Source organism: Dromaius novaehollandiae, chromosome 1 (assembly GCF_036370855.1).
Source record: "Dromaius novaehollandiae isolate bDroNov1 chromosome 1, bDroNov1.hap1, whole genome shotgun sequence".
In the NCBI taxonomy this organism is placed as follows: Eukaryota; Metazoa; Chordata; class Aves; order Casuariiformes; family Dromaiidae; genus Dromaius; species Dromaius novaehollandiae.
The window spans coordinates 101,602,015-101,617,107 of record NC_088098.1 but is presented as its reverse complement, the minus strand read 5'-3'; the positions used below and the strand labels follow the sequence as shown (position 1 = coordinate 101,617,107).

The 15,093-nt window shown below is 39.6% G+C and overlaps 1 protein-coding gene and 1 long non-coding RNA gene across 7 annotated transcripts in view; one reads left to right on the top strand and one right to left on the bottom strand.

The window, feature by feature from the left end:
• Positions 1 to 3,948, bottom strand: part of EPHA6 (EPH receptor A6) — a 533,966-nt gene extending 530,018 nt beyond the window's left edge. For 4 of the 5 annotated variants that reach the window (XM_064522371.1, XM_064522378.1, XM_064522375.1 and 1 more), the window contains exon 1: positions 2,771 to 3,947. In XM_064522371.1, coding sequence (XP_064378441.1) covers positions 2,771 to 2,873 — 103 coding nt within the window. In that variant the 5' untranslated portion in view covers positions 2,874 to 3,947. Of the gene's footprint in view, positions 1 to 2,770 lie in introns of all 5 variants that reach the window. The other variant, XR_010392099.1, reaches the window with a different exon arrangement.
• Positions 3,933 to 15,093, top strand: part of LOC112983207 (uncharacterized) — a 45,296-nt gene continuing 34,135 nt past the window's right edge. For both annotated transcript variants that reach the window (XR_010392103.1, XR_003259175.2), the window contains exon 1: positions 3,933 to 4,370. This is a non-coding gene — a long non-coding RNA (uncharacterized LOC112983207). The remainder of the gene's footprint in view (positions 4,371 to 15,093) is intronic.

Sequence of the window (15,093 nt, the reverse complement as noted above, 5' to 3'; positions counted from 1 at the left end):
TAATTTATAAGACTGCAGTATATTAAATCTCAGAAAATCCTTTTTTAATAACAGGAAATAAAACATTAAGAATGAAGTGGAAGGTTTGTCTGTTTACTGATTTGGATTAATAAATTTACTCCCATTCCACCTATTTTCCCCAAAACAATCGAGCAACCCAGCTAAAATGTTCCTTCGCAATTCATCTATATTCAGTGTCAATGCTGGTCTATTTGTAAATACAAAATAAAAGACCAAAAATATCAGATAATAAAGCTAAGCTAGGTTATAATGATTAGTGAAATCTAGCAGCAATTATTGCAAATGTGTTTCCAAAATGAATACTCTGAAAAATCACCTTATGAAAATGTAAGAGTAGGAAGAAAAAATTATTCTCAGCCAATTGCAGGTTTTAAAAACTTCTTTATAGCTGGGATCCCAAACATTAGCAACCAGTATTTTAAAATGACCCATTTAAGTGTTTACACAATGCTCAACTTTTTTATTGTGCTCATTTTCTTTTACTCAATTCCTATTTTCAGATAAAGTCATCATTAAAGTGTATTTTTTCACTAGCATTTTATTGATCATGTGCTATATTAATTCTTAACTTTTCAGTTTCTATGTGTTTTGTTGAGTTAGAGTTATGATTTGATTTCTATGGTACAATCACAATGTAGAAGATAATAGGTCTCTCAGTTTACTGGAAATTTTAAAATGAACTGAAGAAAGAAAATTTATTAAGAGGTTACGAAATTCAGCTGTACTCTATGCAGCAGATACTCCAATGCCTGGAATAGTTTAGAAAAGTTATGTTAACATCAAAAAGAACACTTTATACTTGACAGACCTTCCTCTGGGATAAACTGTTTCAGTAACTATTTTCTCCAGGCTTTTTTAACTGCTTTTTAAAATATCCTTCAAGTACTACTAACGTAACCCCAGGAATAGGAAATGTTAATTCAGAAATTTACTTTAAAATACTCTAACTTGCATTACTTCATAAAAAATTCTTTATCTTTGATGCATATAATTTGTCTTGGATATTCCACATTACACATGTGAACAGACTTTTAACAGTATTCATGTGCCTCATTAGGCCTTGTGGTAATATAACACACATTAGCATGTACTAATAAGAGCGAAATAGAAGCAAAGCTGTGCTGTGCTACCATGAAAGTCTGATGTTGTCTAAGACATGAGTAAGGGCAAAATGTAATACAGCATTGATAAGACTATACATTATACAATTACAAACTGAAATTAAAAAAAAATCACATTTAGTGTAGAAGAGTTACAGGAAGAATACTGACTTGGAATCCCTGCTGTATCTGACTGATTGCTCAGTATATTTGTGCTTGTACTACTGTATTTTCCTATTTTCTAGGAATTTTATTCTCTCTTCTTACTGTTATCCATATACATACAATGAATACAGAAAATGGACTGTAAAACAGAAGTGTGAAAATATATGAACTATATATTTTATAGTACCTCTAAGTAAAAACAGTTGGTTCTCTCTGATCATTACTTTCCTCCATACCCATTTTCAGCACTCCTTTCAACAAGGAAATATCCTTTTCATAATTTCTGCCAGAAGCAAGATTACAACTTGCCCTTCAGTTCCCATATTTCAACTCAAATCACACTAAAACCCCATGACATGAAAGCTAAATTTAAAAAAATATATATTAAAAGTAGGAAGCAGACTCCTAATTTAGGAATAAATTCATCCATGTTCTCCACAACTTAAGAAATGTACATTAAACAAACAGTTACGGAAATGTTCTGCTCTACCCAATGTTCGATAACATATAACATGATGTTTCGCCATCAGTTACAGGGGTTTTTTCCAGTTCTTCTTAACAAAACTTGATATCCTCCAAATGTGCTATGCATTTTTTTTTCCTAAACAGAGTGAATCCATTTTTTATCTAAAGGCCTTTTTTAAACATATGCAGTACTACAATCCAGGTGACTAAACTACTGCTTTAAGTAAAACATGATGAGCATGCACCTGTGAAAAAGACATTACATGATTTTGGGGGTGGAAATCAGACCGCAGTGTGTAAAAAAAAAAAATCAGGTGCTGAGGACAATCAGGAATCTTTGAGCGGTTTGTTCACCAGCAGTAATTTCTCTTAACGTGCGCTAAGTTTTCCAAAACCCATTTTCAAGATGCGTCGAGTTTGGCAGGAGGAAAGTAAACCTTAAAATTAAAAGTCGAGCGAAGACACGCGGCCAGGCCACCTCACCGGGAGGCAGATTCGGTGCCCGCCGCGGGGTCACGGACCCCAGAACTGCCGGTGCCCGCCGACAGCCGCCCGCGCCCTGCAGGCTCCGGCGGGCACCGCGCTGCCTCCCCTCGCGGGCCGCCCGCTGGCATCGCGGGACCGGGCAGCGGAGCCCCCCGCCTCCCTCTCCCCGCACACGCTACACCGGCAGCAAGCGGGCGCAGGAGCGGGCGGCGGGGCAAGCCCCGCCGGGCGGTGAACGGCCGCAGCGCCCGGTCCTGCGCTCCGCCCCAGCCTCCGCGGGGCGCCGGGCCGTTGGGCGCGCGGCCGTTGGGCTCGCGGGACCGCCCGTCGCAGCGCCCCCTCCCTTACCCTCCCCTCCCGGCGCCGGCGGGCACGGGCGGGCAACCCTCCCCGCCGGCGGCCGCCCGCCGGCCCCTCACACCCCGCGGCCCCCGGCACGCACGGAAAGTTGGCGGGAGCGACCCCCCCTCCCCGCACGCACCCCCCAAACAAAGAGCGGCCCCGCCGGCCGCGCCCCTCCCAGCCGCCCTTACCTTGGTTGGTGGCGACGTGACCGCCGGCGGCGGGGCGCGCTGTCAGCAGGGGAAGGAACAGGCCAAATCTCCAGAGCAGTCCCCTCGCCTCGCAACACCCCATGGCTGGTGCCCGCCGGGCGCTCCGCGGCCTCGGCCCGCCGAGGCTCCCCGTCCTCCTTCAGCCGGCCAGCGGGAAACGCCGGGGCGCCCCCGCCCGCCGGCCCGGCGGGGTCCGGTGCGGCCCGGCGCGCTGCGCTGCCTGCACTGCCGCCGGGGGCTGCCCGGGCCGGGGCGCGCGCATCCACCGGCGGGGTCCCGGGGCACGGGGGCGGCCGCGGGGTGCCGGGAGCCCTCGGTGCCGCCCTGCCAGCGGGAGCGGCGGCGCTGCGGGCCGGCGGAGCGCCGGCAACTTGGACGCGGTGGAGGGGGTCGCGCCCCGCTCCTGAGGCGGCTCTGGCCGGCGGCACCGTCAGCCCCGCAGAGGCGCCCCCAGCAGCCTCCTCCGCGGGAGCAGCCTCCTCCCCCGGCCGCGCCGCACGGCCCACCGCATCGCCGTCGAGAAGCAGCGCCGAGGGGGGGCTAGTTTCCCATGGCGGAGGATCTTCCCCCCGCCGCCGAGCTCCCCTGGTGGAGGCGGAAAGGGCAGGTGGGCTGGGCGCCGCCTCACGCACCGGGGGGCATCAACAAAACTTGCGGAGCGGCATCCCCGACCTCGCCGCCGCTGCGCCCGGGTCTGCCGCGCTCCCCTCTCTGTCTCTGTCTCTCCCTCTCTGCGGCGGAGCAATCAGAAATCAGGCTGCTCTGGTGTGATTTTTGCTGCTCTCTCCTGATTTGCGTGCCGCGCAGCCGGCTGCGGTTTTCGGTGCTGTTGCTCTCCCGCCGCCCGCGCAGCGATCACCCCCTGCGGCGCGGCCACGGGGCCGCCCCCCCCGCGCTGCGCCCAGCCCGGCGGGTGCCGGGTCCGCCGGGAGGCCAGCGCGGCCCGGCGCCGGGGGCGCTCCGGCACACGCGGCCAGCCAGCCGAACGGGCGGCCGGGCGGTGCGCGCGGGGCGGGGGAGCCGCTGGAGGCGCGGCGGCCCCTCCTCAGCCGCCCTCCCGAGGGGAGCCGAGGCCGGAGCGCCGGCGAGTGCGAGGCAGCGAGGAAGGCGGGCGCGGAGAAGCGCCCCCGCGCCTCGCCGGCAGCCCGCAGGTCAAATGCGGCCCGCTCAGCACTAGAGGGGGTTAGTTGACAAGGCAAAATAAAATCCCGCCGCTTCGCCGGGGAAGCGCCGCTGTGGCTGAGCGCAAAAATACCCGAGGAGGAGCGAGGCGCGCGCCAAACTTCACGCGGGTGCTCGGCCGCGGCTGCCTCAGAGGCGGGCGGCCCGGTCGGGCGGCGACGCGCTCTGCCCTGGCACCGGGCGCTGCGCTTTCGGCCGGCTGGAACCGGCCGTAGGCATCTCCAAAACAGGGGGTCCACTGAGCAGAGGAAGCCCACCGGAGGATGGTTTTACTGATGAGCGTGAAACGCAGTTCCGGGAGTGGCTCCCCGACTGGACAGCCGCGGAAGAAGATACCTGGGATTTTGCGGAAGAGATGTACTTTTTAAAGTTACACCAAGAGAGTACATGAGTGAATGTAAGCCAGCCATATTTTGGCATTTTCATTTAAAGGCACAATATTTATTTTTTATTTCTAATTCAGACGCTAGGATCACACACATGGCTGGGGGTGGGGAAGCCGACTCAGGAAGCACAGGTAACTTCTGTGAATACATATATGTCTGCTGGTGAGATCTGCATGCTTCTACCCATTCGCTATCAAGTCTCACTGAATGACGGAGGGTGACACTAAAACTGGAGCTGGATTCACTGTGCAAGTGCTGTACTTAAACCACACCCCAGGTACTGGGCCATTTGTGTGGGTTTTCTTTCTTTCTTTCTTTCTTTAGATTTAATCCATTGAGCATCTCAGTTTCTGGATTTGTACAAAGAAAAAGAAACAGGAAAATATTCAGATTCATACTTCCAAATGTGAACTCCTAAAATCAGGTGTCTACATCCATACATAAGAGAACAAAGTAATCTGATTCTCAAGGCTGCTGAATGTCCATAAATCCCACCAAAGTCAATGGGAAATAGAACTACAACATACTGCACTAGAGAAAGTCAAAGTTCTTGCTGAGGTGCCTAACTAGTGGTTCTTTTATAAATAGTTGAATAGTGATTAGTATTTTCCTTTAGTTTCACTTTGGAGGTAAAAGGAGAAAGTTGACTTTTTAGAATTTCATCTGAAATTCTAAACATTATTGTCTATGTGTCGCAATATTGTTTTAGTATAGAATTAACAGGGTCAAAGGAAAGTTACAGTGACATTACAGAGTTACATGTTTGGGTTATGGGTGAGAATTCAGAATTTTCATTTGCTCCAATACTTGCTTCAGCAGTAAGATGATTTCCAACCAGACTGCCAGAAGACATTAGTGCAGGACATGGTATAAAAGATGCCACCAGATTAAAATAGGTCATTTGGACCCCACACATACCCAATACAACTGCTTGTCTGCAGCCTCTGAAAAAGACTTTTCAAGTGTTAATGCAAAATTGCAATTCACATAGCAAAAGTAAACCGAGCTTCCTTCTCTTGCACCTACACATTTGGGCTACACATTTGGGCTTTTTATACTAGGTTTGCCTCAGACAGCACTAGTAACGTGTGCATATGTGTGTGTGTGTGTGCATGCGTTGCACACACACTTGAGCCTCTCCAGATACATCTGGACACACGTCACATGTGTGTAGTGTACGTTACCTATCCTTACTTGCTATTAATGAAGCCAAATGAGAGTTTTTGTAGGAGCTGAGCAAGTCTGGTTTACTGCTTCTTTTGCTTTTGCATGTCATGTCAAACTATAGCTGAATACAAAAAGGAGGCTGAAAGATGTGACAGTGGCATAGTCAAAATCATTTTTATGTTTTCTCTCGTGCAAAGCATAGCCTCGCTTCCAGGTAGTCTTGAACTCCACAGGCCACAGGAAACAGTTACATAACTGAACAGCTAAAAGGGATAGCATTTTCTCTGAAGTGTCCTTTCACTAATGTTTAACTAGTTACAGCATTTTGAGGGGAACAAGTTCGAAAGAACACTGCTTATTCGTCTGAATACGGATTACATTTTTATATAAAAATACCTCAAGTATTATCATGATTCCCAAATTAAAACTTAATCACTGTGCTTTAATCTTTCAGATATGTGCAAACAAGCTAAACATAACATAGAGGAAGGCAGAAGTATTAAATATGAAAAGATAGGGTTACTATTTGCATACCTATTTTTTCTGAAATTAAAAGCTACTTAGCATTGCAAACAGTGCAACGATAAAATTATTTCTAATGCATTTTTGTATGGAATAATTGTACCAAGTGAAACAGAAAAGAACTGGAGTTTGAATATCTTTCATACGCAGATTTCTAGAGAGTATGTTTTTACAGAAAGAAGGAAATTATGTATTCTCCCATTCTTAGAACAGAATTTGGTCTGTCCGAAAAATGCCTGTTCTATTTTTATAATTTCCTTAAAAAAAATCCTTCTGTAAAAGAAAAAAAAGACAAGAAAAGCCACAAAAGGAAATATAGCATAGACACAGAATTACATGTAATAGGCTGTCGAGATTTCCTATCTTGTTTGTGTAGTTAACTATACATAACCTTGTCTTTAATGTACTGTAGTTGTATTAATTATAATAAAACAAACTGTGACTTCCTGGAAAAGAGCAAAGCGTTCCTTTTTAATAAAATTCCCCATAGTTTAGTGTATTGTATGGTGTGTTAGTCCTTTGAGTCATTATTCACAACTTTATGTGATTTAGTGTGATCAAAGCAAACATTTTGCTTAAAATAGTGACAAAGAACAAGTTTACAATAAACTTAAAATGTACTTTCCATGCAGCAGTCAAAACGATTCACCGATTTTAAAATTACTGTGATATTTGGACAAAGAAATCTGTATTAGGATTTTTAGTAAGACTGACACTTGCACATACTAACATAAACTAGCCCACTAGTATTCTAAAAAATATATATATAATATAATATTGATCCGTTAAAGTCTAAGCCAGTGGCTTTTTTAATGAATGAAATATACTGTCCTTTTGGCACTTCATCCAGAAATGAACTTTTTAATAGTATATCTTTTATTTGGGATTCCAAACTACATTTCCCCATAAAACTGTATGTGAATTCCATTTTGTTATACATAGTATTCTTGTTTCTGTAGAATTATACACTTTTTTTTCAGTGGGTAGGCCTTTTAGTTTTTTACCATCTTTAAGTTTTATCAAGTGTAACAACAACAGGCTGACACTAGATCACTGCTGGTATTTTTCCCTCTCACTGCCATAGTCTCCAGATATGCTTATGATATGTGCTGCAATTCACATGAAATGTTTTTAAGTATTTGCAATTCTGACAGTTTTCTGTGTTCAAAAAACACCCCCTAAGGTCAAGAAAAAAAACTCAGAAGAGTCATAAAGTTCCAGGCTTATTACCTTCCGTATTACTGGTACACAAAAAGTCAAAAAGAAAACTGTGTATTTAAAGAAATCTGTTAGAGAGATACAAGTACTAAAACTAGTCTAAATAGGTATTAAAATTCTGATATTAGAAAATATTATTTGAATTACAGAACCAACATCAACACTAACATCAACATAGTCATGAATTTACTATGTTGCAGAATATTTTGTTATAGGCAACAATTCCTATACATACAAGATCCAGGAGTCATTGGCCAAGTCCTGCCTGTTATTTATGTAAGTTTGTTACTAGATTACATTTTTCTTTTCAGCTGACTTGTAAACAGTATGGGCCTATTCTGAGCACGCTATCCTAATGCTCTGCATCATGTAAAGGGTGCAATTTAATTAACTGACAATGAACCAATTACACTGAATGATCTTTTAGAGAAATGACTGACAAAATGTGTAGTATAGTAGTTTCAGTCCCAACTCACTATAGGAACAAGCTTAGAATTGCCCCAAATTATTTTTGCACTATAGCTACTGAATCACAATTGTAAGATTATACAATGTACAAGATCATAAAATGTTGCACATTTTTCCAGATTTATACATTATAGTTAAAAAGTCTATATGATGACCCTTCCTTTATCTCCACTATTTCCTTTTGCATTTCCTCATAAATTAAAAAATTAAAACAAAATATTCAGATTTTAAAGGGGTCATCCAGGCAACTCAGTTAACATTTTTTTCCTGCAGTTTGTTCAAATAAATCTAATTATTTGGATTAACAGACAAGGTAAAAGATACAGTCTAAGCAGTTTATGTTTTGCAGGAAAGTCTAATAATAATGGAATTGTCCTAGAATTCTCTCAAGAATAACAAATTGCTTGGCAGTTAATATTTTGAATATCAGAAGATAGTGAGTGGAATCTTGCTGCAGCATGGTAAAGGGGTGCCAGTAAAGGTGGCAGAATGAGTTAAGTCAAAGATCCAAAAGGAGAGGAATGGAAGGTCTAGACCACAAGGATAAAAATTGTAGCCTCACTGACAACGGAGGAGCTAAAATTTCCATGATAGTGTTAGTGAAAGAATGCCAGAGATGTAGACCTGATTGTGGTTAAATACGTTATCTGAATTAAAATGCGAGAGAGCAGAAACATACACTAATCAAGCTTAGGAGCAGGAGAAAGGTAAGCTTTTGTATAAGGACTTTATCCATTTCCATCAGTGAAACAATTCCAGCTGATTTAATTGCAAACTGAGTCTCAAAATGATAAAACAGTTTTAATCACGAATAAAATGATTTGGAAAAAGAGAAGAAGTCTAGTTACTAGAAAATGAATCAGATTCTATCCACACTGTCCAAATAGTCCCCTTGACATTACCAGGAGTGATTAAGTTAGGGCATACCTCAAGACTGAGTCTGAGCTGTTTATCTCCTGTGAGTTAGAAGAGTTACATTGGACTCAGCACATAATGCTTCTTAATTTCTTGTCTAAGAATATTTAAGACTAATTAATGATTGTAGTGAGATACATATTTAGTAATTAGAAGTAATAGTGAATACAACCATAACTGAATGTATAATTGTAATGCTATAAACATTCTAGATTACATTTACAAGATAGTATGCCCAGGTTAAGGACCTACATTTGAAATTGTTACTGAAATTTTACTGCTAAAATTCTAAAGAACATATTTACAGCTTTAACAGAGACTTAAATTTAAATTTGGACTCTTCATCTTTATGAAAAGGCAAGAACTTACATTTCACACCATCCTCATAAAAATGGTGAAACCAAAAGTGAAGTCAAACTGATTAATTCAAACTGTACATCCTGACAAAACTGAAGTTTTATTCTGTGAATGATGTGTAGGTACGGACAAACTGGAGCTGTCTGTATCTAAATATTCTACTTGAGTTTTACAACACCTTAGAAAAATGGAAAATTTTCACATGCTTTAATATATACTGCTTCTGAAATCAAGCCCTGTGGCTACATACTATTTTACTTGAACTAATACTGTATCTACTTAAAGATTTAAATCTTCCTGATTGTTTTTCCCTTTCGGTACTGCTGCCTTGTAGATGAAAATGAGAAAACACTGAGGTCGGCTCAGTACAAATAACAATAAATGAAAACAACCAGGCTTATTATAGAGACATATCTTTTTGCCCTTATCCAACTAAAGCTTAATGCAGAAATTGCTTCAGGCACTGGAGCAGACGTGTTTATCATTACCACAGATTAATGTTCTGTTTTAACAGTAACTCTACTTCTATTCATGCTTGCATTGTCTTAGTAACTGGTGTGATGTGACGTATACATTTCTACACATGAAGTTGAGCTAATCTGCTCTGAGAGAAAGCAATTCTTCCCATGAAAACTAACAGTAGGATACATTAACTCTGTCACATATGAGACATGGGTGGCAAATATGTCTGATATAATTTTAGCTAGGAAATGATGAGTCAAATTTTTTCAGTTATATACAGTGGTCCTTCATACTACCACAAAACGAGACTAGTTCAATCACTTAATCTTTAATTGTACACAAACTATTTTAACTGTAATTAATTTTGAAAAAGTGTTAGCACCAAGCATACTATTTCAAGTCTGAAAACGTATGCCAGTTTGAGTGTGTGTCATGGACAGACAAGAAGTGGCCATTCACAATGACTTAGTGAATTTACATCTCTCACGCAACCTTAAATATCCAAAACACATCTTGGAATACAGACATAATCTACTAATTGAACTTACTTTGCAAAATAGCAATAAAATGTGATCAAGTTTATTTACTTAAAATAGCCACTAAATGTCTTTCACTTTTAAACACAATTAATGTTTAATAATGTCAAAAGCTCCAAAATTGCAAATTTACTTGGACACCATGTTGCTTTCCACCAGCAGTGACAACTCATTTCTTGGACATTTGAAGAATGCATTTGAATTTTTCCTGTAACTGTAAAGAGATGTGGGATTATGTCTTAAGACCTACCTTTAAATATTTATATACGTGTATGCATGTGTGCATACAAAAATGTGCATGCACATAGGCTAAGTTTTTCAAATATGTGACCTAACACTGCAGTTCAAATGTTCACTCTTGGCTTTGGTGATCATAAGAGATTATCTGTTTTGTGAATAAAGCAAGTAGCCTGCATATCCTATCTGTGCATTTTGCAAACAAACATTGAAGGATTGTTTAATTTATAAACACATGCACAACAAGAAACTGCAGACTGGGGTTAACTACTGCAGGAACATCCTCTAAATTCAGCTACGTTCATAATTTTCATATGCAAATTTTTCAGCTTTTACATCTTTATCATTTTTATAAATTGTGTGTTCACACTATCAGGTGCCGGGTTGTGTCACTGCAATCAGCAGACACTTTGCAGTAGCTGAGGAGATAGCTGCATCCCCAAAGACCTCTCCTCTTCAAACTTCAGTCTAATTGAAGGTTCCCTGTACCTGTCTAGAGACAAAACAGATGAAGTGGAACTGGGCCAGACTGGGCTACAGGGCAAGTTCGTAGGCTTGCTGCTTTGGGACACACTTGACACTTTGCAAATTCCTGTGAGATCCATGGAATCTGTCTCCTATTTAATTCTCTCTTGGACTCAAATAGCCTAAACATTTTAGGAAAAGAACTAAGGGTAGCAGGGTAAAAGTCCAAATGCTATTCATGATAAATAATTAAAAGAATTGTTAAAAAATGGTGCTAGGTGCCAGCAGGCCTTGTTTATAAACCCTAGGAAATGTCATTTCTATTTTAAGGAAATAATTTTCGTTGAAAAGACAGACTCAAATGTTAAAAATACAGATTTTATGTTGTTTGTACAACACATCATTACTTTTGTCTTGTGAATAAGTATTACAAATGTTTTATTCTGTTAGTATAAACTGTATTATAGTGCCTGATCCCTGCTTCTTTCAATGCACAGATTTAGTAGTATTCAGGACTGTATAATGGAGTGAAACAGTAAGGTCTTACAAACATCACTTGTTTTAGGTGTTAGAATGAAGATGAACTCTGCTCTATCCTGACTTTAGCTACATTTTTTTTTATATGACACAGAAGTCACTGAAGTCAACTAATTGCAGGTAGCTGAGTTGATCATATAGGTGGAAGCTCTCAGTTAGGGATAAAACAGGTAGTGACCATAGATAGCAAAGTTTAAAAATATTATCATCCCTTTGTCCCAAAGATGAATGCCCCCCTCTCTGTCCTCCTATAACCTACCCTTCTAACTGCAACCCACGTTATCCCTACAGGCCCCTAAAGGCTCTGAATGTATTTTCTTTCTTGCTTCATCAGACACAACACCAAGGAAACATGGAACACATTACTGATGAGAAGTCAGAAAAAAAGACCTTCCTAAGTTTTGCAAGACCTTTGGTAAAATAGTAAATGAGAGATAGCTACACATTTTCTGATTTGACCTAAACTTAGCAACTAGTCTATGGTACAATGTGGTATGTCAAATTTCAATTTTGCTTTGTTCCATTTCCACCAAATTAAAAGGATAGATATAAAAGGAGTCTTTGTAACAGGAGGCTTGCTACAAGCTTAACTATAAAGGAGATGCTTTATAATATGTTCTTGTTTAGGTCTCTTTAGACAGGTATGATAGGTTTGGCCAAACTACAGTGAAAATAACAGAAGGAAGCTATTACACCACATTTACATTCTGGCACAAGTGAAGCAAGATTTATGAAATAATATGTCAGTACAGAGGTCAAAAAACCTCAAATTACTAAAACTAGGACTTCTGAAGTCATAGAAGAGCTTTTCAGAAGAAAGCAGTCAAGAAAATGCATACCGTGCCAAAGCCCTATAGGAAAGGGTTTAAATTTCTTTTAGCAAATTCAAATAATAATAATAATAATAATAAACCAAGATGTGTGCATAATGGAGTAACTTTGTGCCAGTAATTGCTTGGAGGCCTTCAAAGTTTGAAACTTCTCTATTGCAGTGATTGTCTCTACACAGATCTCTGTTGCTTTTTCTGTACTACGTCTCATTATCTCACTAAGAACTTCTGCCTGACTTTTACTAGTGAACCTGGCTGCTAGATCCGTTGCTACCAGAACTTCAGCTGGTGGCCTCTCGCTAATCCCTGCAGTGTTTGTTAATAATGTGGAACAGGATTTTAACTCCTACTTTCTAGATGCATGGCTGCTTCTATTCACCAGGGTTTAATTCACAGCATAATTTACTATGATACTGTGTGAGCTATAAGAAAACACCTATGTAACCCCGAAGTGCATTGAATATGTAAAAAGATCCCATACAGGCTTAGAGGAACTGAAGATTTACAAACAACTTTCTTTAAAGGCTTCGAGGAAGAAGTATTGTCAGCATTTTATTCGATACTTTTGTCTCCAATCCACAACACACAATGAGACTCATTGGCACCATCCTGTCCACTGAAATTAGGGAAACTTTGACACTTTCAGTATGACTATGCTTTTGATCTTTAAAAGATGATTAAAAATAAGGTCTGTTGAAATAAAATAATAACCCAATATAAAACAGAAAATGTTCTCCTTTGATTCCTGAAATTTATTCATTTGGATCAGCTTAGATATATCATCATCTTTGTTAATAATTATTAGATAGTGTAAGAATGTAAACAAATTATAATGCCCTCCTTCTAAACAGTTAGCCTGAACACCACCATCCTTGTGAAGAACAAGATATCACTGTAAATACACATAACTAAACATATTTGTTATAGTCATCAATTGCTGATGTAATAGGGAAAAACTGGAATAATAGAGGGTAGGTGGTATATCTGGGAATCTATCACCACTGAATTAATAGATTAAATCTTACCTTGTTATATAGCATCAAACAGTACGAATCATATTATCTCTTGATCTATGATCTTCATTTAATCCCAGAAGCTGACAGAGATAAATAATCACTGGACATAAAATGCAATAAATTGATCTAACAAATATACAAATAGGCATTCCAATTTAGAAATGTAGCTATTTCTCTCAAGGAGGAGTTTTTGGAAGAGAACTAATCTATTTGAACTGCTGATCTTGTGATAATTAGACTATCGCAAGAACTCTAGCAAGCATTTGAAATATTTTGGTTCAGATGCTTTTAATAATGTGAGCCTAAATCTCTAAAATATCTTTCCAAGATGGATTATTGGTACTTCTGAAAAGCTTACTTGATGCTATATTGAAAATAAATAGTAGACAGAACTTAACATTTTTTGTCCTAGAGAAGTATTAAGCTAAATGATATTCTCATAGAGGTGAGAAAGATGCAATAAATTAGTGTCACTGTTGTTTTTTAAAATCATATCACTTCTAACTTCTGTGCCCACAAAGAGAGTATTTTCAAAATGCAGAATACAAATACAAATAAAATATTTTATAGTCAAAGGCCAGAAAAAGGTGAGAACATGGCGTCTTTAACTTCTTAATCCTTCAGAACAAACAAGCAAACTAACATACTTTACTTCAAATATTATTTCCAAGGACTGAATGGCCAGTGATATTGGCAATGCTAAATTTCTAGTAAAATAAATTATTCTCCTAAGGATGCATAACACAAATAAAACGAAGACAAACTCAACTGTTGCAAGGAATATAAAATGAGTTTAAAAGTGAATGTTGTGTTATTTCTCCAATTAATAAGTAATGAAATTTAAAGTATACACAGCTAAAGAATAAGAAACAGAAACTTGCTTTTATAGTTATCTATTACATACAAGATGCCACTAGAGGGACTTGTACAGCCAAGAGTAACTTACATGAGCTCCAGAAAGAACTGTAGATAAATTATTAACAAATAAGGGAAATATGAATAAGAAGTAGTTACAGCTATATTTTTAAAAAGAACTCTGCCTTTCCATCTTTTTAATCATGGTCCACCCCTGTCTCTTCCTGACAGCATACTAATTTTTTTGTAATATTGACATCCTAAAAATATAGCATCCAGAGCATACCATTGATATTATCTGTATCAGGCAGCTAAAATTAAACCTTGATATGACTTCTGAATATGAATTAAATACTTTTAAAGTTATTCTACTCCTTTTGATTAAAATCAATGTGTGCTATTGGAACAGTTCATTTGTTCCTATGCAAGCCAGGTAATATAAAACATTACTCATAATTCACAAAGAAACTCCATATATATAGATGACAAACATTCCATGAGGTGAATAGATTGAAGACACTTCAAATTTATTTTGAGAAGAGGTCTTTATAGTGATCTAGCTGCACCACACACAGTAAGCTGCTAAAATGTAACGTAGAATTTCCCCCCTGTATTATAATATGAACATTTGCACTGCAGCAAGAAGATACTTCTGTCATTTCAAGTTTTCTATACATCTGTTTCAGGTAGTAAAATATGCAACATCAGTCCAAGAAGAGAAACATTATTTTGCTGTATGTAAGAAATAAATTAACAGCAAACCAAACTATCACAAAAAGATATTTGTGTAATTGGCTGCTGCAAAATACACAGTGTGGTTAGAATGTCTCAATAGTTTACTTTATCTTTATTCCAGACGATGCTCCAATTTATATTAATACATAGAAAATTAAGTCGGTAACAATACATAAGAATTCATAAGAAACACATTCCAAGTGACTATTTACTTTGATCATTGAAGGGTTGTAGCCAAGCCAAGTCTGATTATAATTTTAGATCTGATAAAAGTACTTTTAAAACCTTTAAAATCTGTGATCTAAAGTTCCAAACAAGAATGATTTGAAATCCAGGTATTTAAGATAAATGATAATCTTGTGCTATCTGAAATCACCTTGTCTAACTCAAAGCAGAAAGTATCGTCTCTTTCAT